At 38.0% G+C, this 22,948-nt stretch overlaps 2 protein-coding genes, 1 long non-coding RNA gene and 1 pseudogene across 5 annotated transcripts; 3 read left to right on the forward strand and 1 right to left on the reverse strand.

The window, feature by feature from the left end:
* Positions 1-7,692: 7,692 nt before the first annotated feature.
* LOC147491350 (bifunctional aspartate aminotransferase and glutamate/aspartate-prephenate aminotransferase pseudogene) lies at positions 7,693-9,467 on the forward strand (annotated as a pseudogene). Its single transcript, XR_015200084.1, has one exon. The product of XR_015200084.1 is annotated as a bifunctional aspartate aminotransferase and glutamate/aspartate-prephenate aminotransferase pseudogene (transcript).
* Positions 9,468-9,788: 321 nt separating this feature from the next.
* On the forward strand, positions 9,789-14,801 carry LOC147491351 (Protein kinase superfamily protein). Its single transcript, XM_086569151.1, has 7 exons — positions 9,789-10,848; positions 10,919-11,146; positions 11,943-12,278; positions 12,516-13,071; positions 13,305-13,491; positions 13,622-13,988; positions 14,556-14,801. The coding sequence occupies exons 1-7, from the start codon at positions 10,495-10,497 to the stop codon at positions 14,679-14,681; spliced, it is 2,154 nt and encodes a 717-aa protein (XP_086425277.1). The 5' UTR covers positions 9,789-10,494; the 3' UTR covers positions 14,682-14,801.
* Positions 14,802-15,581: 780 nt separating this feature from the next.
* On the reverse strand, positions 15,582-16,792 carry LOC147491352 (uncharacterized). Its single transcript, XR_015200085.1, has 2 exons — positions 16,669-16,792; positions 15,582-16,595 (listed from the first exon to the last, which is right to left on the reverse strand). It is a non-coding gene; the product is annotated as an uncharacterized LOC147491352 (long non-coding RNA).
* Positions 16,593-21,134, forward strand: LOC147491353 (protein STICHEL-like). 2 transcript variants are annotated; one of them, XR_015200083.1, is made up of 8 exons: positions 17,038-18,619; positions 18,695-18,935; positions 19,015-19,200; positions 19,316-19,654; positions 19,779-20,514; positions 20,632-20,676; positions 20,849-20,935; positions 21,034-21,134. XR_015200083.1 is itself a non-coding variant. In XM_086569150.1 (7 exons), the coding sequence occupies exons 1-7, from the start codon at positions 17,267-17,269 to the stop codon at positions 20,856-20,858; spliced, it is 2,910 nt and encodes a 969-aa protein (XP_086425276.1). In that variant the 5' UTR covers positions 16,593-17,266; the 3' UTR covers positions 20,859-21,134. The 2 variants fall into 2 exon arrangements, 1 of the variants encoding a protein (XP_086425276.1); XM_086569150.1 differs by having other exon boundaries at positions 16,593-18,619; positions 20,849-21,134.
* Positions 21,135-22,948: the final 1,814 nt, after the last annotated feature.

Raw genomic sequence — 22,948 nt, forward strand, 5'->3', positions numbered from 1 at the left:
AGAAAGTAAAACACACATCCATGTTTCGTTCAATTGACATAGCACCTATAACTTGGCAGCTTTGTACGAATTTATGGAACTTGTGTATCACGACCGTATTATCGATTGTGGATAGATATTGTACCGTCGGCATAACTGTAGTGTAGAGAACAACAACTTTTTGTTTGTTCCCCAAGAGACGTCAATCGCCTTAATAGATTTGTTGAAATATTTCTTGGCATGGATTGATTGGTCGAATCTTAGGGACAACATCAGTGGTTCGGAATTTTTCGTTATTGTCTTGCAAACGGTAGAATACACTGTGGTTTTCTCCAAATCTTGGGATTCTTGATGGAGTGGATGAAGCAGTATTGATGTTGTCTGTTTGTACTTGCTTCTCTTCGTTTATTTTCTTCTGCAAGTCCGCGTTATGCTCCTTTTCCCTTATGAGCTTATGACGCAGCGCCTCCAGGATCAAGTTTTCATCACTTGTCTCCATATTTTATGGATCTGCAACTGGATCTACACCTGCATCTGCATCTGGAAAATTTATACCATTATGAGGAGAAGATACTAGAGCCCGGGACCTTGGAAATTTAGATCTGGGTTGTCATGGTACTTGAAGTAGCAAAGGTGGAGCCAGTTGATTTGATGCAACTTGATCGACACAAACTTCAACATTTTGTTGATTGTTTCCTTCGGATGGTTGTGCTCTTGCCTGCTTGTTCACTAGAGATCTTGTTATATTGTCATTAACAAAGATGGAGAGAGATACATGGAAGAGGGAATGTTAATAAGAACCGCAGACGGCGCCAATTATGTTTGGGTAAGAATTTACCTAGACACTCTATTGAATCTGCAAGGGAAGATGTTGTATAGAGAGTGAGATTGTGCCTTTAATGGTTGCCTACGTATCCAGAATATGTTTCCAGAATCAAGTCTCCAAAACGTAGTTCTTTGTTAAGTGAAGAGTCATATTTATAGAAATAGAAAATAAGAGTTCTGAGAGCACCCACGTTGAGATGAATGTAGAATATCATATGGTAGATGTACAAATGTTGATGCAGGTTGGGAATTATATTTTTCAAAAGATTTGTTTTGAAAAGGGAAGTGAGTTTCATTGAACACCACATTTCGAGACACATAAACCCTACCACTGACAGGATCAAGACATCTATAGTTTTTGTGGTTTAATCCGTAGCTTATGAAGATGCATTCCTTGCTTCTTGCTTGGAATTTGTTTGTTGTATATGGTTTTAACCAGGGGTAGCATGCACAACCATATGTCTTGAGGTAATTGTAATTTGGGGTTTTATGAAACAGTTTTTCATAAGGTAACACATATTGAAAGTTTCTAACAGGCAGTCTGTTAATAAGAAAAATGGATGTTTGAAATACATCAGGCCAATAAGTATAAGGTACTGAGCTCTGACAAAGAGAGTTCTTCCCAGATCTGTGATGTGTCTGTGCTTTCTCTCTACCACTCCATTTTGTTGTGGAGTGTAGGGACATGAAAACTGATGTTTTATCCCATGATTAAGTAAAAAAAATTCAAAACTATCACTAGTAAATTCACCACCTGCATCACTTCTGAAAATTTTAATTTTTGAATCCAAGAGATTTTCTATTTGAGATTTGGAATGTTTGAAGATTAAGAAGAAGTTGGACTTAAGAAATAAAGGAAAGATCCAACAGTAATGGGAGAAATCATCCACTATGCTTGCATAGTATTTAAAACCTGAAATAGAGATACAAGGAGAAGGCCCCCATAGGTCTACATGAATTAGTTGTAGTGGACCACTTGTTCTTGAGTTTGACAATTTGAAAGACAACTGTGAACTTTTGCCAAATTGGCAATTCTTACAGAAAGTATTTACAGATGCTTTATTCAAAGGAAGACTAAACTGATGAATGACTTTGTTGAAAACTGATGATGCAGGGTGACCCAGTCTTTGGTGCCATGTTACTGGTCCAGTTCTTTCACCAATATAGGCAGCCTCTCTATTGCCAATGAAAGCAGATGATGATGCAGAGTTGGTAGGAAGTGTGATAGGGTAAAGGCCATGCATATGAGGTCCCTGGAAAAGGATCCTCTGTGTTTTGTTGTCCTTGACAATGAAGTAAGATGAAGTGAATGTCAGTGAACAGTCATTGTCTTTTGTGAGTTCGTGTATAGACAATAAGTTCTAAGATATTTTTGGTACATGTAAAACATCCTTAAATATGAAATGTAAGTTTGATTGAGGAGGTTTAAGGATTATATTACCAGTATTGGCAATGTTTAAAGCTTCTCCATCTCCCCCGTTACATTGATCGGATCCATGATAGACATGAGGAAAGCTGAGATTGTTGTAGTCAGCAGTCATGTGGTTTGAGGCTCCACTGTCAGCATACCAACTAGTATTCCTTGAGGAAGATGCTTCACTCCTATTTGCAACCATAGCCTTTAGAGTCCTTGGAGGTATCTTCAGTGGCGAAGCCAGGAATTTATTCCAGGGTGAGCCAATTAGCACTACAAATTTTCAGCATAATTCAATTAGTGTACACGTATCTTCTTTACTTTTTTTCTTTAGTTTAATATTTGTCAAATTTTCTTTTTAGTTTTTTTCTTATGCATAAAAACAATTGTACTGTTAGTTTAGTTTGTCAATTTTCAAATTCAAAATCATATTAAAGTTTACGTAATAAAAAATTTTAATTTGAAAGAACAATCATAACTCCCACCTAATATACTTCTTAAGGAGTAAACAAAATCATTAATTGCATAGGTTAGTTCATCAAATTGTTTGTTTTGTTAATTGATAAGATGCATTTAAATATCTATACTCTTTTACTCCATATTTTTGCTCTCATTTTTTGTTGTTCTTTTGTCAAAATATAATGCCACATGGCCTATGATGGTTAGAGGAGCATGCAAACATTCATATGACAAACTTACAATAGCACTAGTGTGAAGTGTACGTGAAAGTGTGAAACCCATGTGCACTTGTGTTTCAAATGCGTCAGGTTCAAGTCAAACAACTAATAAATTCCAAAATTACTTTTAAAACCTTAGCCTATCTAACTAGAGACACTTACTATTTTACTCTTTGTAGGCATAATTGACAATTCAAAGCATAATGGGTATGTTGAAGCCTTAAGGAAAGTGAAAATTTACAGAATTACCAATACTAATTGTTTTTTCTACCAAAACTCAGGGTGAGCCAGGGTGTACCCTGGGCCCCCCTGGCTCCGCCACTGGGTATCTTACCCTGGAATGCAAAGTTCATCCTGTCATAACAATCAATAGCATAGTGGCCCACTTTGCCACATATTTGACATATAGGTCTATTTCCAGGCTGAAATCCTTGTCCAATTTGAGGTCCATTAGCTGGTCCTGACTGAAAACACTTGTTATTGTTTCCATTTCCATAGTTAGTCTGATTGTTCCCTTGAAACCCATTTCCACTGTTATTTCCTTGATGATTTCCTCTGCCACCATATCTACCTCTTCTATTTCCTTTGCCTCTATAACCATTATTGTTACCACCTCTATTGAAGTTACCAGCATATGAGGTATTACCACCATTTGAGTTCTCATACCCTCTTCCCGCTGCATATCGATTATTCTCATACCCTCTTCCTGCTGCATAAGCTTGAGGTAAGTTCTCGATGATGAAGTAGTGTCCGATGTGTTTTAAATGTCTCAAACCATACTTATTTCTTCACTCGGTAATAGTCCATGCAATTCATCAAGAGATACATCTTCTTTTTTGGTGCGAATTGAAGTACAAAATGGTTTGTACTCAGCTGGTAATCCATTAAGTATAGTTATTAAGATATCTCCATCATCAACTATAATTCTATTCGCGGACAATTGATCACCACCTCCTTAATTTGATGTAAAAAGTCAGCCATGTTCTGATTTCCTTTTTCCAAAGATTGTAGCTTGAGCTTCAATTGATGAATATGATACCTTGACACAAATGAAAACCTTTTCTCAAGTGTTTCCCACAAGTTTTGAGCCGTTTTAGCTCGAACCACATACGCAAGTAAGCCTTCAGATATGGTAGCATTTAACCATATTAATAAGTGTTGATATTTTTTTTAACCATTCACTATACTATGGATTGATGATTTGATCACCATGTTCATCAATAGAAAACTTATATGGACACAAATTTGAACCATCTACAAATCCCAGTAGATCAAAACTTCGAAGAATTGGTAAAAACAGTGATTTCCAAAGTACATAGTTATCTTTGGTGAGCTTGATTGTTACAAGATTCCCCATATTACTAAAAAACTGAGTAGACATCTTGAACTGATATTGAACACATGTTCCACTGCATATTGAAATCAAAAGCTTGATTTCTTTATAACTTGATGATATACGAATCACAGAAAATAAGTATGAATCTAATCACTTGATGATACAGATTGAATTAAGAGAACTTATCTTTGATTCAATATTGAAGATATGATGAAAGATACTTGAATGATCACCAAACGAAATGAATCTTTGAAAGAATGAACTTGAATCACCATTAATGAAGTTTAATCAATGTTGATGAGGTTTTGAGTTTTGAGGATTGGGATCGTTTTTAGTCGCAAGATGATATGCTCTGATACCATGAGAAACAATTGAATCTTCTTGATTAAGTTTTGATGAATGATTACATCTCTATTTATATACAAGTTTACTCACCATAACTAACTCTGAAACAGACTAACTGAATTACAGTTGTCTATAACAACTCTAATTGCTTTGACTTGACTTTGTTATTCTAGAAGCTTCTTTGTTATTCTAGAAGCTTCTTCATAATCTTCTTATGCTTTATCTGTCTAATAGGGAGTGATTCTCAGGGATGACATGGGTAACTTTTTGGGGGCAGCAGCAGGAGGCCTTAGGGTATCTACTAACTATATGGCAGAAACTTATGCTATTATAGAAGGGATTAAAATGGCACTGGATTGGGACTTGCGATATATATGGGTGGAATCCGACTCTGCATTGGTAGTCAAAGCCTTTTAGGAAGACACAGTGCATTGGATGGTTAGAACAAAATGGAAGCAACTCAGGGAGAAAACATCATGGATCAATGTTACAGCTACATGGAGGGAGACAAACACAGGTGTGGATAGCTGTGCGAGACATGGAGCAGCATTGCAAAATGGAGAAAGTAAACCAACAAACCTCCTTTTGTGCGAGATATGGAGAACCACTTTACTACTTACTTCCGTTTCATAAGTTAAATGTAGGATGTAATAGGTAGGTACACAACTGATGATACCCATACTATACAGTTCTTAACAGTTCTTATTTTTTTTTCCTTGTAACCTCTTATTCTTTTAATCAATTACCTTTTAGCAAAAAAAAATTAGTTATCTAAGAACTTTTACTTGTCTTTTTACTTGTAGTCTAGAACAACAACTGAGGAGACTCGTCTTTTATTTAGCCAAAATGCCAAATGGGCATTTAGTATTCGGGAATTGAGTCTCTAACAAACTTTTTGCCTTGTATTCAGACTATTTTGAATTCTTGAAAAAAAAATGCTTTCGCTTTCCCAATGTTCCACAACAAGAACCACCTAATATACGATTTGAACCTTAATTGGCGATGACAGACATCCATAGTATATATTTTTTTTCGATAGAAAATAGCTTTCATACAACCAAGAAGGTGGGGGGCTAATCCCTGCATACTTGTTGGCCAATTTAGCTAACTGATTTGCTTATGTACTTAAACTTTAAAGAGAGGTGTTACAGAATCATACAACCAAGAAGGTGGGGGGCTAATCCCTGCATACTTGTTGGCCCATTTAGCTAATGATTTGCTTCTGTATTACAATTTTTGGTTAGGTAGAAAAATTTAAAATCTAAGGAGGGGTTAGTCTCATGGTACTCTTTCAGAACATCCTGAAGCCTGCTATACTGTAGCTATCTTCTGAGTCTCTTGTCATAGTGTTTTCTCCTGCTGCAAGATTCTTCATAAGACTTTGATTGTCTCCCAATATCACTACCTGTGGGACCTGGAGTTTCTTTGTCAGTATAATTGCAAGTTCAACACCTTTGCATTCTGGTTCCATGGTATTTTGGGTTTTGAACTTGCTGTAAATTGCTCCTACAATCCTTCCACCTTGCCCCTTACAGAAAGCTGCTGCAGCTCCTCTTCCTGTGGTCTTCTCATATGCACCATCACAATATATCTTATACCAGTTCTTATACTGCACTTGTTCAGCTGAAGTGAATGTGATCATAGCATTTGTCCTATGAGAGGCATTGTTGGACTTAAAAGCTTCCATGATTTGCTCTGTATGAGTATTTACATGATTGTAGAGGTCTTGTGGTTTAGCTTCATTTTTTTCAAACTTTACCCTGTTTCTATAATTCCAGATTTCGACAATAGACAAATAGCATAGGCCTTTGCATATCTGCCTTCAGAGTCATTCTTCTGCAAACCCCATCCCAGCAAAGTGTTCAGTGCAGTTCTGACATCTTTATCTTCATTCTGCATTGTTCCCTGGCCAAGAATAGATCCCATCCATAATCGTTTGGACCACTCACAACCTAAGAAGCAATGATAATCTGTTTCTATCTCTTTCATGTAGAAAGCACAACTCACATCTCCTATGAATTTTCTTCTTAACAACACATCTCCAGTACGTAGCTAAACCACCCATATAAAACTTCCATAAAAATAGTTGGGTACTAGCATCTATTTGGAGATTCCAGATTCTTTGTATACTTCTGCTATTACTTTTCGAGTATTCTCCTTTCTCTGTTTCTCTTGAAAGCATCTTATAAGCTGATTTTACTGTAAGCATCCCTTTGTCTTCTCACCACCGAATAATCTTGTCTTAATTGCTTAGCCTTACTGATTTGAGGCTGATGCACTCCATGATTGGTTTGGGAAACAACTTTCCTAACCTTTCTTGATTCCATTTAGTAGTGTCATTTACTACTAAATCCTTCACATATCCACTCCTTTCCACTGCTGTGAAAGAAAAATCGTCAGTGACATAGTCTGACAGATGAATTGGTTTGTCATTGAGTAACAACCAAGGTTCAGTGAATGTTTTTATGCTACTGCCATTACCAAGGGACCACATAAAGCCCTCTCTTACTGCATCCAAACTCTTCTTGACACCTTTCAAGAAATATGACTTAGATTCATTCTTATGTACTGTTTCTTGAGTAAAGCAATCCCATTTGTATGAGCTGCTGAAAGTTCTTGCCCATATAGAGTCAGCATCTTGTATCATTCTCCAGCTATGCTTTGCAAACATTGCTGTGTTCATGTCCCTTGCTCTTCTGAAGCCTAGACCTCCATTAATCTTTGCTCTACACAGTTTTTCCCAACTAAGAGTATGCCATGCATTTGATTTATCCACGCCATTCCACCAAAAGTCCCTGTTTATTTGGTCCAACTTCTCACAAGTACTTACTGGTAGAGGATAGACTCCCATGGCATATATTGGTACTGCCTGACCCACAACTTTGACAAGAGTGGTTCTGCTTGCTTGTGAGAGAATCTTGGCCTTCCAACCTGTAACTTTCTTTTGGAGAATGTCCACAAGATATTCAAAATCCTCCCTTTTTTCTTAGTGAGTAATATTGGCACACCCATAGCATATGCATAGTATTTTGTCACAAATGCAAATCTCGTGTCACCAATTACGTCATGATCGAATGCATGGCTAATAGGAGTTATAGGAATTTTAAAACCAGTGTATTTCTTTCCTTACACACACAGATAGACCTTGAGAAAAATCCCACCAACTTCACCAAAAAGCAAAAAAATTCCATATCCCCCCTCCCCCACAAACAACTTCCCTCTCTTTCTCCGGTCTTTAAATTCCACAAATACTCGTTCGCCCAAACCAACCTCCAAAACCTCCCCATGGCAGCTTCTCTTCAAGGTTCTTGCATTTCCAACCCGTCCCTCAAATACCCACTTCCAGATTCCGAGTTTTTCAGACTCCCTTCATTTTTCCCCCAGTCCAAAAACTTGCTATTCAAAAAGAAATGCCTGAGAGAAAACTCCATTAAAATGAGTGCTGTAAATGGAGCAAATGACACTCCAGATGTGATTACAGTCGATACTACATTGAGTCTTAGAGTGAATTCTGTGAAACCGTCGAGAACCGTAGCGATAACTGATCAAGCTACTGCACTAGTTCAAGCTGGTGTACCTGTTATCCGTTTAGCAGCTGGAGAACCCGATTTCGATACCCCATCAGTGATTGCTGAAGCGGGGATAAATGCGATACGTGAAGGGCATACAAGGTATACTCCTAATTCTGGAACTTTTGAGTTACGTAAAGCGATATGTCATAAACTTGAAGAAGAGAATGGTATTAGTTATACACCTGATCAGATTTTAGTTAGTAATGGTGCTAAACAAAGTGTACTTCAAGGATTGCTTGCTGTTTGTTCGCCGGGTGATGAGGTTATAATTCCTGGTCCGTTTTATGTTAGTTATCCTGAAATGGCTAGAATGGCTGATGCAAATCCGGTGATTGTAGAAACATCTTTGAATAATAACTTTTTGTTGGATCCTAAAGTTTTAGAATCAAAACTTAATGAGAAGTCGAGGGTACTTATTCTATGTTCCCCTTCGAATCCAACTGGATCTGTTTATCCTAGAAAGCTTATGGAGGAGATTGCTAAAATAGTCGCGAAACATCCTAGGCTATTAGTGTTATCGGATGAGATTTATGAACATATCATTTATGCACCAGCTACTCATATTAGCTTTGCTTCTTTGCCTGGAATGTGGGAGAGAACTTTGACTGTTAATGGGTTTTCGAAGGCGTTTGCAATGACTGGTTGGAGACTTGGGTACCTTGCTGGTCCAACACATTTTGTTCAAGCTTGTGCCAAGATTCAAAGTCAAGCTACTTCAGGTGCTAGTAGTATCTCACAAAAAGCTGGGGTTGCTGCTTTAGGACTTGGATATGCTGGAGGTGAAACTGTTGCGGTTATGGTAAAAGCTTTTCGGGAGCGTAGAGATTACTTAGTTAAAAGCTTCAAGGAAATGAAGGGTGTCGAGATGTCTGAACCTCAGGGTGCTTTCTACTTGTTTCTTGATTTTAGTTCTTACTACGGATCAGAGGTTGAAGGGTTTGGTACTATTAAGGATTCGGACTCATTATGTAGGTATCTACTGGATAAGGGGCAAGTTGCAGTTGTACCTGGAGGTGCATCTGGGGATGATAGTTGCATTCGGATCTCTTACGCAGCATCAATGCCAACTTTGCAAGCAGCAATAGAGAGAATTAAGAAAGCCATGAGTGCGATTAAGCTTGGAGTTCCGGTTTGATTAGGAAATAAAAAGAACATTCAAATATAAGTGTGATTGTTATAGGTATTGAAGATGAAACACACATTTTCTGGTAATTGTTATGAAATATGTAAAATACATTCTCCATTCCTATAGCATCTCCGGCCAATGCAACTTCTAACAACCAAGCTCAATAATAGTTACAGATTGTTATTACTTATTATTCCGTAGTTTATGGTTTCACAGAACATCAGGGATTAGTTGTCTCCTATATTGTTCAAAGGCAGCGTGCTGATTGCTGCTTCATATATGTCGCCTTAAGTGCTTAACCATTAACAGCAGACTAGCTGAAAGGAGTTTGGTAAACTCAGATTAAAAAACTGGCACTATCTTTCAGTGCCATGGACTTGAGTATTTGAATATAGCCCAAATTCAAAGCAACTTGAGTGACAACTACTTTGCTTGACATTGACCCTTAGAAAAAAAGTTTGACACGTTTTTGCATACCTAAGTGATAGGCCCGTCGTCCAGTTTTTCAAGTTATGAGGCCGTGCAGCAACTACTACTAACATAAATGTGCAAATGAGGCCACGAGGGGCTCTCACTTGGTGTGTGCGGCTTGCGCACATCACACTCGAAGTAGTGCTTGTTGGCTTGTTGCTAATGTTGGTTGAGCAAGGAACTATGGATGACTAATTAAATTTAATGAATGATTAGAACATTAAAACAAAAACAGTGAACGGATGGTGCCATGGAGGGAAGAACAAGGTGAAAAAGCAGTAAAAACTTTGAGGATATTGAAATGGTAGTACTGTGGTATCTGTTGGTGCTAGGTGGCGAGTTAAATGTTTGAACGAGACAATATGTCAATATAAGTAATCAGTGAACAGTTAGGAAGAACGTGGTCCTTCCTCTTACAATAAAAAAAAAGGTTAATTCCTTCCAAGTTTCCAAGTACTGAAGTATGCATAAGAAAACGTTTTGCTAAAAATAAATTACAACTGAAATCAGTACAAATTATTAATACATAGTCCTAGTGGCACATTCAGACGTGCAAAAATCCTGAAACACGAAAAAGATCCAAATTTAAGGACGACATTGACGTCGCCCACATCTTCTATTTCAAGTGATAGGACGAACAATCCCTCACGTTAACTCCAACAACAAGAAAAAAATAAAATAAAAAACTAAAATTAAAAATACTCATCCCCTTCCTCATTTCTTCATTTCTCAAACTAACAAAAAAAAAAATGGTTCTTTTATCAATATCATCAAACGCAATAACATGGTCAACAAAACCAACAGTCCAAATAACAAGATCAAGAAAAAAGTTTAGAACAAGAGTAGCACTGGTGGAAACAACAAGACCAGCAGTATCAAAAACGAGTACTAGTACTAGTAGTAGTAGTAATGTTGAAGAGAATAATAATAATTATTCCATACAAGTTCTAGAGCCTACTACTTCTTCTTCTAGAAGCTCCATTCTTGTATCTTCAAAAACTAAAGACCTTCAAGCTGAAGCACGTGCTTTGTCACGTGCTTCTAATGCTTCTGTTTATACACCACAGCTTCTTGCTCTCAAATATGGTTCTCAACCTCTCAAGGTAGTGGGCATGTCTGTTTTTTGGTTTTGTTATTTTGTTGGTTTTGATTGTTTGGTTTGTTTTTGTCAAGGTGGTGAGAAGGACGTTGAAGATATTGATTGGGCTTGGTGGGTTTGGATTGAAAGTGTTTTTAGATGATAGGAATGGGAAAATTGATGAGAATAAGAGGGTGAGAGCTATTGAATTGAGGACAACTTTGACTAGATTAGGACCTACTTTTGTTAAAATTGGTCAAGGCTTGTCGACCAGGCCTGATCTTTGTCCGCCGGAGTATCTCGAGGAGCTTTCGCAGTTACAGGTAAGAGGAAATTTTAATTGGTGATAATATATATAGTTTATAATTGTGTTTTGAGTTAAGAGCGTTGTTCTGAAACTTTGAGCTCAGTTTAATGCATCAAATGTGAGTTTAGATAAATACTCAGTCCATAATCAGTTTTAGGTAGTTGGTCTGAGTTGTGCATTACAATGCCAGTTGATTTTGAGTTTGCCATTGGAGCTAGTTCCGGTTCTCCGTGTGTTTTAGTTTCCATACTTTCCTTCTTAGTTTTTCTACGCAGTGTACATAGGATGTTCCCCTCGTTCATTTTTCGCTTGCCCTACCTATTTCCCATGGCATTTCTCAAATTTCTCCTGGATTCTTGAGGGTGGCTTCTCTATGTATGCATCTTATCTCCTGAATGTTCTTTATTTAAAAAGTGAGACTACCACGGGGACAATTGTTTTCTTATAAAAGACTCCCTATGTTTCAGCATTTGCTGATTATTAGATTGACCATTAAACTGTTAATTTTTTTGTCTCACTACTCTTATAGTTCACGTTCTTAGTAAACTGGAATGCACATGGCTCTTTCACTGCACAATTTCGTTTAAACTGTTAAGCTCTTATACTGTGAGAACTCCATGGAAATTGTTTTGGAAATTCAAAAGGAACAAAAAGAAAAGGAAAGGTAGTATATATCGGGTGGTGTTGCCTGTGGGTTGTTTTAATCCTTTGTTTTGTTTTCATAGTTATAACACGTTAGGCATTAGTTTTCACTTTTGTGGATTTGTGGTTAGTATATGTGACGTTCTAAGATAATGCTTTCTGTAAAACAGGATGCTTTGCCAACATTTCCAGATACAGAGGCATTTTCATGTATTGAGAATGAATTGGGAATGCCTCTTGACTCCATTTACTCATCCATAACTCCAACCCCAATTGCAGCTGCCAGTCTAGGCCAAGTTTATAAAGCTCAGCTGAAGTATTCTGGACAAATTGTCGCTGTGAAGGTGCAACGACCTAACATTGAAGAATCTATAGGGCTGGACTTTTACTTGATACGGGGTATTGGTTTTTTCATAAACAAATATGTTGACATAATCACCTCGGATGTTGTTGCTCTGATTGATGAATTTGCTCGTAGAGTGTATCAAGAACTGAATTATGTGCAGGTTAGTATACTGTCAAAAGAGTCAGCTCTGTCATGACTATTACAGTGATTACAACTGGATATGCTTATTTTTTAGAATACATAATTCTAGGTGTCAGTTCCTTCTGTTTCAAATTTTATTCAGTGATGCTTTCTTCACATGTTGTTTATTGAAGATTAGAAGTTGATGGTTTGGTATATATGTATAAGAAGACTTCCTGTCTTTGGTTTGCACTTTAATGTCGACAGGTCTATGCAGGAGGGGCAGAACGCACGAAGGTTTAAGAAACTATACGCTGATAAGCAAGACATCTTTGTACCAGATATCTTTTGGGATTATACAAGTGGAAAAGTATTGACTATGGAGTGGGTGGAAGGTGTGAAACTAAATGAGCAAGCAGCCATTGAGAGTCAGGGATTAAAAGTCTTAGATTTAGTCAACACAGGTATCCAGTGCAGCCTTAGGCAGCTGCTTGAGTACGGTTACTTTCATGCAGACCCGCATCCTGGTAATCTCCTGGCTACTCCTGAGGGGAAGCTTGCTTTTCTTGATTTTGGGATGATGAGTGATACCCCAGAAGAAGCAAGATATGCTATTATAGGTCATGTCGTTCACATGGTGAATCGAGATTATGAAGCTATGGCTCGCGATTACTATGCTTTGGATTTTTTATCACCAGATGTAGACGTGTCTCCTATTGTGCCCGCACTTCGGAATTTTTTTGACGATGCTCTTAATTCGACTGTGAGCGAACTCAATTTTAAAACAATTGTTGATGGTTTGGGTGCTGTACTATATCAGTATCCTTTTAATGGTGAGTCTCTTTTGTGGATCAGCAATTGCATGTTCTTTAAGTTGGTGTAGGAGGGTATACTAAAGGCTTGCGCAGTCAACCGTGAGATGCAATATTTCTTAATTGTCTAATCGATTTTAAGACTTGCAATGAGACTCATAGTCCTGGAAGCCCTAAAAGGGCACGTTAGCAGCCTTTTCTGATTACAAATGAAAAATTATATAAACTAACTTGGCTTTTGACTTCGATTGCAGTCCCGGCCTATTATGCGCTGATTTTGAGGTCACTTACTGTACTGGAAGGATTAGCTATTTATGCTGATCCCGAGTTTAAAGTTCTTGCGGCTTCTTATCCATACTTTGCCAAAAGGCTTCTCACTGATTCCAATCCATATCTCAGAGATGCTCTTGTTGAGTTGCTATTCAAGGATGGCAAATTTAGGTAAGTCAAATTATGAAAATGAATCAAGTACAGTATTTGTTTGGTTAGTCCCCAGTTTGGGCCGAGTGAAAGTTTTCACCTATATCAGTGATTAACTTTGCAAAAAAAATTGGTCTCTGCTTTGATCTAGGTGGAATAGGCTTGAAAATTTACTTGTTCAGGGACGGAAAGATAAGGATTTCTTAGCTAAAGACGCTTTGCAACCCGTTCTGAAACTAATCTTGGGTCCAGACGGTGAAGAACTAAGAACTTTAGTTATAAAAGAGGCTATTCGAGTCACTGAAGCTATAGTATTAGGCTCAGTGATTAATACCTACAATTCCATTCCTGATCCGTTGAGGTCTCTAATTTTCAATGGAAGCATAATAGGACCTCTTAAAGCAAGTGCGACTGAGCAGGAAAGCATTCTCGCACTTCGAGATCAAGTTTTCAGAATATGGGGGCTTCTTCAATCGTCAGAAGATTTTGATCCATCCATGTTGCAGCCTATTGTACAGGTAACTTTTATTACTGTGGTTTCCCTGTCACTTACCATAACTCATCATGATAGGCTCCTTACTGCAAGCATTTAAGGGATGACTGAAAAGCCTGCTACACCATTGATTTGAACATAATTATTTTTTTGTGCCATTACTTACGCGTGCATTTTGTTTCAAAAAAAAACAAATTGCAGAAATTATTTAGTTACAAGCATACATATGGACTCAAACTTGAACTCTTTGGATTGTAAAATTAATATTATTTATTCTACTTAAAGCATAAAATGGAGAATGACCGCAACCGTGTAGATAATTTTGGCTTCAAAAGATACGAGGTGGTAGATCGCACCACAAACCCAACAGATGTTTTGTTCAGATAAATAGCCATACATAATTCATATTATTTGCATTTTTTCTTTGTTTATTTGTTTTGTTTTTATTAAAAAATATTAATATTCAAATAATAAGTTTTCGGTTGTAAATAACACTACACTGGTCTTTGTCTTTATTCAGTGAATAGTTTCTGGTCCTCCCCTTTAAAAGTTTTGTTAAGCTAATGTCTAATTTCCATGAGTCCATGACCAGGTCCTTCAAGAACCTGAAGCTCGCGATCTTGGTGGGCGTGTTATTGGAGGGATCACACAGCGTCTTGCAGCTCGCTTACTGCAACAAGTTCTTCGAACTCCAACAACAGTTCCTTCGACTTCATAAAAGCTGTAAAGTAGCATGTAAAAGGTATTACTGGTCACATCATGAGATGTGTTGTTAGCAACCTGCTGAACATTCTTTATTCAATCATTGATAATAAAAACAAAAGATCTAGTTTTGGAATATATGGTTACACAACAAGAACCCTGAGGGTGCCTTTTTGGTCTGTGTCAGAATTTAAGATTTGTTAAATGTTAGGTTATACCAACAAAATGAAAAGTGTGTTTATCTTATAAGATTGAAACTTGGTGCATCATCATATGACTGCATTTCCCTTCATTTTTGAAACACTAACAACATCACCAGAAAAAAATGTCTCTGATTCTGTGGTCTGAGGAGTTTTCATTTAGCAGCATCTTCTTTTAGTTCCTTGTCCGTTGCGCACTTGGGAAGATTTAGGGTAGATTAGGTAATAGACAAGAAGCTTAAATAGTTAACCACCACTTAACTTTAAACATTTGAACAGTATCCTACAAACTCCTCAATGCAGTGAGGCTCAAACCCACGATCTATCCGGGCTTACTTCTCTGGTACCTTGTAAACTACCACTACGATCCTAAAGCCAGCCTTGTAAACTACTTCTATCATCCTAGAGCCTAAGCTGTTAGGCAGAACGATATATATCAACGGGACCCAAGCCCTAACGGATCTGGTAAATGCCTAACAGTAACTTTTAGGATGGGCACAGCCAACAACATAAATGGACAAACCGACACTGTATCAGAAAGTAAGGGAACTTGTGCCTAAGAAAGCTAAGGTGGATGGGTTGAAAGTAGCCCCAGCAAAGAATAAAATAGCATAAGCAGTTGTGAGGGTTGAGTTTTTGAATTGAGATACCAGTGAAGATGAGTGAGCAGTGATTTTACCGAACTTGAAGGCCTACGAAATGATGGAAGGGATGATGAGAACATGAATTAACATACTCTTCTTGACTCCCATGTCAGACAGTTGTTAACTTATCATTATTGGTAAAGGGGCCTGGGGTAAAGAAATAGTAGATCACCAAACTCATCTGCTCTGCAGTCACAACTCACAAGTAATCAAGATGATGTATGACAAAGTAACATCTACTGAAACAAAATATCAGCCGAAGGTCATCTTCTTCATTCCCTTTTTATATGTGGTTTGATGTCATTGTAAGTCTTCATTTACCTTCAAGAAAACATTTATTTTGCACCAATGCCGACTTCATTTGGTTGGCATCATTAGCCTTCGTAGTAATTAGACTGAACTCAATCGCATTATACCAGCTTCTGTTTGTGGTTCCATTTGACTCATTTCTAGTTCTATCAAATCTCACACACCATCCGTGCACTATTTTGTTTAAACAAATTCTAATTGATTCCTGTGCATTTCAAGGCCTAAGTAATTTGCAACAAAACCCTAAAATAGCTTTGCCCTCAATAATATGCAGAGACTAGTGCGTTATTTTACTTGTGACAGCTGAAACGGAAAGCATCAAGGGGACTACATGTTTTGCAACTAACTAACTACCATGTGTTATTAAAAAGTAACGTTTTTATCAAATTTTGGAATGATGTGGCTCCATGGGAGACGTTGAGTATACTTTGCATAAGAAATTATTCTCTTACAAAGTTGTACAAGTTCACTAACTTTGATTTAAGAGTTCCATGTCTTGAAGTGTGATTTTGTTGGCTTTCCATTCATCCACAATGCACTGTAGAAGGATGCACTCAGTATCAATCAATTCAGGGGACGCTTCACTGAAATGTAGTCGAGAGGTGGCCAAGTCTAGTGTTCTTACTGGAAATTCAGTGAGGTTCCTTGCCAAAGAATTATGGTCCACATGTCATGTTCTGATAAGAAGGACGTCCATGGTGGTGTTAAAAAACTTTGATGTCCTCGGAGATTCAGAATAGTGATGTCCTATTAATGATTTCAGTGATGAAAATTGACCTAGACAAAAAGAAGGAAAATAAAAAAAGTCTTCCAAATGAAAAAAAAAAAAATAAGATTACCTCTTCCTTACCTCCTGCAGATTCCTACTCTATAGACTCCAAACTCGTCTCTATCAACCACTCTTAGATAACAAAGAACCTTTGAACCACCTACCAAATGGACGACAAACACAAGAGATGAGAGAACAAAAAAAAAATGAGATAAGAAAACAGATATAGAGAATGAAAATATATTGAATTCCTGGAGTTTGTTCTCCAACTCTCCTTTTCAAATGAGGGAGGCTTGCAGCAGTATGTTCTCAAGTCAATTAAGTTAAAATATAATAGCTAACGAGCACCTACTAAATAAATAAACATATGTAGAGTCAATATCAGAGTCTAAAATAATGGATGAAGATGTATGTAGTTAGTGAGGTGGTTAACTTATAAGGCTTTAGAAGATGGCCGGCCGAGACCAGGGCCGAACCCCACCGCCAAGATGACAGGCCACCATCAGTAGCACATAAAAATTGGTTTTAGTATGGCCGGCCACATCTTCATCAAACAATCAAAATATTACCTTGCGTTGAACCACATGTTGCCATTTTATGCTGAATTGCTGATCCTATATAAGTTGTGGACGAATCTCCGACCACTAGTTAATCATCCAGAAACTTGCAACGAAGTCTGATGGCTACTCAAAATGCGACAAAGACACAGCTAAATCCTTATCCTACTAGCACTGCTAACACAAGTAGCAAGAGAAAGCCAGTGAAAGAAAAGAAACAGAAACACTCTAGCTCTTTAGCAAATTGTTCCAGTATTCCTAATGAGGATCAGTCTTCAATTGCGTGTCCATATCACCGATCATCATCATTGTCCTTGTCTGCAGAATTCACACATGCCACACTGGAAGCAACACTGTATCAATCTTTATTGAGTAAGGAGTATGGTTCATTGCGTGAGAATTCTGACCTTGCTCCATCTCTCAGTCAGATGACCACATATCCATTGGGAAAGGGTGGATTGGCAAACTTGAAGGCTCGACATGACCGTGGTATTTCCTGGAGGTGGTTAAGGACTCGCAAGGGAATCAGAACAAAGAAGCTAATCAACCCAACAGGGAGGAGGTCCACTGATGGTGCTTCTAAGCGATCGTCAAAAGGAAAATGTTTGCAGGACCAAGTCTTGGTATGTGAGGAAGATACACCAAACAAAAACGGTCAAACAAGTGAGAACAAAGTCTCCGAAATCAGTTCCAGTTCTAATTGCTTGAGTTCCCATAATTGCCAAAGCAAGTGCAGTAACAATAGTAGTCATGAAAAAGTTCAGTGTCACTCATCGACAAGTCTGAGCAGCAAGTATCAGCCCAAGCTTTTTGAAGACATTGCTGGACATGAAATTTTAGTGAAGGCTCTCTCCAATGCTGTTCAGAAGGAAAGGTTTGCGCCACTCTATCTCTTCCATGGACCTAGCGGTACCGGTAAGACATCCACTGCTAGAATATTTTCTATGGCTTTAAATTGCGAATCTAGTACACATACCAAACCCTGCTGGAGTTGCAGAGGCTGCACCAGAAGCCTTTATATCATGGACTTATGCTCGGGGAGTAGAATAACTGGTTTTGAAAGGATCAGGACACTTATCCAGAGCACAACATTCACACAGATAGACACTGGTTTCAAGGTCTTCATCATTGAAGAATGCCATTCACTCACTCCGGAAGCCTGGGAGGAAATTTTGAGCATAGTGGAGAGGGCACCCAGTTCAACTATGGTTTTTGTTATGATAACTGAGGATGTAAACATGGTGCCTAAAGGTATATCATCGAGATGCCAGAAGTTCTGTTTTCCAAAGCTCAAAGGCATGGATATCATTCTGAAGCTTGCACGAACTGTGGCTCAAGAGGAAATAGAGATTGATCGAGAAGCATTGAGATTAATAACTTCCAAGGCAGATGGATCCATGAGAGAAGCTGAAAATATACTGGATCAGTTGGCTCTACTAGGATCAAGAATTACAAGCACCATGGTTCAACAAATTGTGAGTAGAAGGTTCACTGTAAATCCTCTTGAAAATTTCTTTTGGGCTATTCTTTTTTAACATTGTTCTTAACAGGTAGGTCTGGTGCCGCACAATAAACTACTCGACTTGCTTACTACAGTCTTATCTGCGGATACCATCAAGACTGTGAGATCAACAAGGGAGCTGATTGCATCTGGTGTTCAACCGAAATCAATACTATCCCAGTTGGCATCTCTCATTACAGATATCCTCTCGGGGGCTGCTGCCACTGCAACGACATCATCAGCCGGATCATCAAAAGATAAGAGACTATTAAGAACTGGATCAAAACTCAGTAAGCAGTTAGCATCATAAACCATATGTGATCAAGTCGATTCAACCGTTTCTCATAGCTAGTCTCATGTATTCTGCAGCTTATGATCAGTCTGATAGATTGTCTAGTGCCTTAAAAATGCTAGTCAAAACAGAGAAGCAACTCAGTTCTTCAAGTGATCAGACTAACTGGATTGTTGCTGCACTACTGCAAATTGCATCAGAGCATGTCTCCAACAGAACCCCCAGCGGCATTGTCTTGCCCAGGGACATAATAATACCTGCAGGTAGTTTTTTCTACAGTAGAAATTCTGATGGTCAATTAGAGAAAATTTCCACTCCTATGCATATACAACCAAACACAGTTGATTTTGGTGGCTTGTTGGTCTTTTCTGCCTTCAGATGGTAAATCCGAAGCTGCAAGTGAACATAACTTGATACACATACCGAGCAGTGGAATATCTGAACTCTTCCACCATAGAAGAAGCAGGGAGTGCCAACACGCTATTGACAGAGCTTCAGAGCAATCAGGTATCCTTACAAATGATTTAAGTACATTCAGTAGAAGCAACTCAAAGACCAAAAGATGCCCAAGTAGAAAAGTTAAGAAAGAGCCCAACTTGGGGCAGATTGGCAACATGGAAGAGGTATGGCTGAATGTGCTGGAGAGGATACAAGATGGATATGTGAAAGAGTTCTTGTGCCACCAAGGGAAGATTGCATCGTTGACCTTATCAAGTGGTGAGACACATTTTCCCATTTAGTTTCATTTCTTCCAAACTATTAGTTTAGTCATCACACGAGTTGGGGTCTACTTGAATGTATTCTTACTGATGTATTCTGTTCGTTCCAAACTCTAAAACAGCAAACGCCATTGTGCATTTAATGTTTAAGAGACCAGAAGACAAGCTGGCAGCTCAGATGTCTGAGGAATCCATTGCAAACGCTTTGAAAGAAGCTCTCGGCTGTCCTGTTACTGTCAATATGAGCCTAGAACCATTAGGGATTGAAACAGACGAAAGCACAAGTGTATCGAACCCCAAAAGAAAGGAGAAAGAATGTGGTTATTGTGGACAACATCATGAGGAATCTGCGCTATTTTTCCCAGCAGCTGAATCCCAGTGCAACCAAAATGCTGAAGTTATGATGCACCGCAGTGGAAGTCGAAAATCTTCGGCTGCATCAGAGAGTTTAAGGCCTCTGAGGTTGCAAGGGGACACACACATATCTCAGGATAAACGTCCATCTCACAAAAAAGAAGCAAGTACAACAAGGCTGCAACAAATCCTACCCTTTTCTGGACATTTAACACAGGGAAATAGGATCGCGTCCGCTGACTCTAAAAATGAGCCAACACCGGCTAGAGAGAGGAACCCCTCGACTATAACAGATACAACGAAAGACACTAACCCAAAGCACAGGTGGTTGTCATTGTCCTCAATTCAGCAGGGTGATGCAAGTGTGGAACGATATAGCCAAGATTTATTATTTGAGAATGAAAACAACGAAAGAGAGAGGGCCAAAAAAAGATGCTCAAAGGTTCACAAAAGCTTAATCAAGGACAACGAGGACCAGCATTGCCAACGTAGTACAGCACCCATGTAAGTAATGATTATGGAAGTTGCATTGTAGCAAACAGAGAATAGCTCTCTCTATATATGAACACAAAAAAAGACGCTGCTTATCGGACTAACAAACTAAAGACCTTTTTCTTGTAGGGTACTGAAACGCTCTTGGAGCTGCAGTGAAGTTTTCTGTCGAAGGTTATAAAGATGATATATATATTGCATGAAGTGCACTAACTATTTTGTACAATCACTTCATCGTATAATAACATCGAGCCTCATTCCAGTGTCAATTAATTAGTATTGCTTATGCAGCTGAACTGCTGAAGTGATCAAAACTGATCATGGTTTCACGATTCTTGAAATGCAGATTCCAATGAAGGGTGAAATTGATATTTTACAGCTTGCTACGTACTATGTGAAGTCCAGTTAAAGGGAAGAATTGAGAACTGAGTTGGTAATAAATCTAATTGACTAGAGATGGGCAGAACATTCATTCATATATCTAAGGGGAATTAAGTGTACATCGTCTTGAATAGTTGCATATATATGCAGGCACAGTTATGACCCAAGTACGCTCATCTCCAGTACGTGTCGTGTCAACAATGATTATTGTTTGCACATTTTATTTTTACAAGCAACCATTTTATCGCTGAGCATGGCAATCTACTTTCAATAACACAATTCAACTATTTGAAAGTCGCGACTTTCTTTTACTTGTCCTGTATCGCTGAGCATGGCAATCTACTTTCAATCACACAATTCAACTATTTGAAAGTCGCGACTTTCTTTTACTTGTCCTGTGTAATGGTGCACAAGTCCCACATTGAACAGTTGCAAGCATCCGCAGGTGACCATGGTCTGGGTCTATGGGATCATCACAGCATTTCCGTCCTCAAACACTTCAAAAGGAAGAAAGGAAGAGATATGATAAACAAGAAATTGGGCCTAACAAGGACACGATTTTTGGTGAGTAACTCACAAGGACAAATTCTAGCAATTAGTAACTTACGAACCCACGATTTCAAATTTTGTAACCCTCAATGACAAAATAAGTTGGCCCGGCCATTTTAATTTTTTTAAATGTCAATTATACCCTTTCGTGAAAATAACCCTCAAGGACAAATGACCCGGATTTAAAATAAATATTTTCCAATTTTATTATTTCTGTCATTTTACTATGAACAATGAGTGTTCATACCTTCTGCTGGTGTATGAACAATGATTGTTCATATCCAAATAGGTGAATGTACCTTATACAATATATTGATGTATGAATATTGAATTTTCATACCCAAAGGACTATGAACATTGAATGTTCATACCAAAAGGACTATGAACATTCAATGTTCATACCCAATCAATGTTCATATCTAAAGACTATGAACATTGAATTTTCATACCCAAAGGACCAAGGACTATGAACATCGAATGTTCATACCCAATGAATGTTCATACCTAAAAAACTATGAACATTGAATGTTCATATGAACAATCAATATTCATATATGAACTATGAACATTGAATGTTCATACCCAATCAATATTCACTATAAACATCGAATATTGAATGTTCACTATAAACATCGATGTTCATATGAACGATTGAACATTGAATGTTCATACCCAATCAATATTCATAGATGTTAATGATGTGAACATTGAATGTTCATACTCAAAGAACTATGAACATTGAATGTTCACTATGAACATCGAATGTTCATACCCAAAGGACTATGAGCATTGAATGTTCATACCCAAAGATTATGAACATTAAATTTTCATACTAAATACACTAGGTCGTTTCGTCTGGGCCGGGCTGTTAATTATTTCGCGTCAGGGGTATATTTGACATTTCATCTACCCGATCCGTTTTTTATTTCACATCAAGGGTATACTTGAACTTTCATCTACCCGGTCCTTGAGAGTTACAAAAATAAAAAGGTGTCCTTGAGAGTTACTTTTTCGGCATTTTTGTCCTTGAAAGTCACTCCCTGTATGATAAACCACATCTGTAGACATTTCAAGGATATACACATGAAAATTAGGACTCCAACATGGCTATGGTGGAACGCAACTAATAGTGAAACTTTACTGTTAACTCAAACTGCTCTCTTTACATTAGTTGGAGCAAGTCCAATAGGGTGTTATATGAGCTGTTAAAGGGCCATATAGCACCCCCAACTACAAAAATGTCATTCTAATATTGCTGCTAAAAGGGTCTTAAATTTGGAAGTAGTCACAAACCCAACCAAAGTTAAAATATTCGCTAGCAGCTGCCATAATAAATTTTCGGGAGACGGACGACATAGTTTCTGTCGTCTATTGGTTATTTATGTACAGACCCTGTTGTTTGTCTCCCATTTTAATTAATTTAACAAACAGATAGCAGAGTTTTTACCGTTTGTTATCCGAACTTAACAGCTGCAAAAAGTGTGATTGGAATGATTTTTTTATTTTGGGCTGCCAA

The sequence above is a fragment of the Coptis chinensis genome, chromosome 6 (assembly GCF_015680905.1).
Source record: "Coptis chinensis isolate HL-2020 chromosome 6, ASM1568090v1, whole genome shotgun sequence".
NCBI lineage: Eukaryota > Viridiplantae > Streptophyta > Magnoliopsida > Ranunculales > Ranunculaceae > Coptis > Coptis chinensis.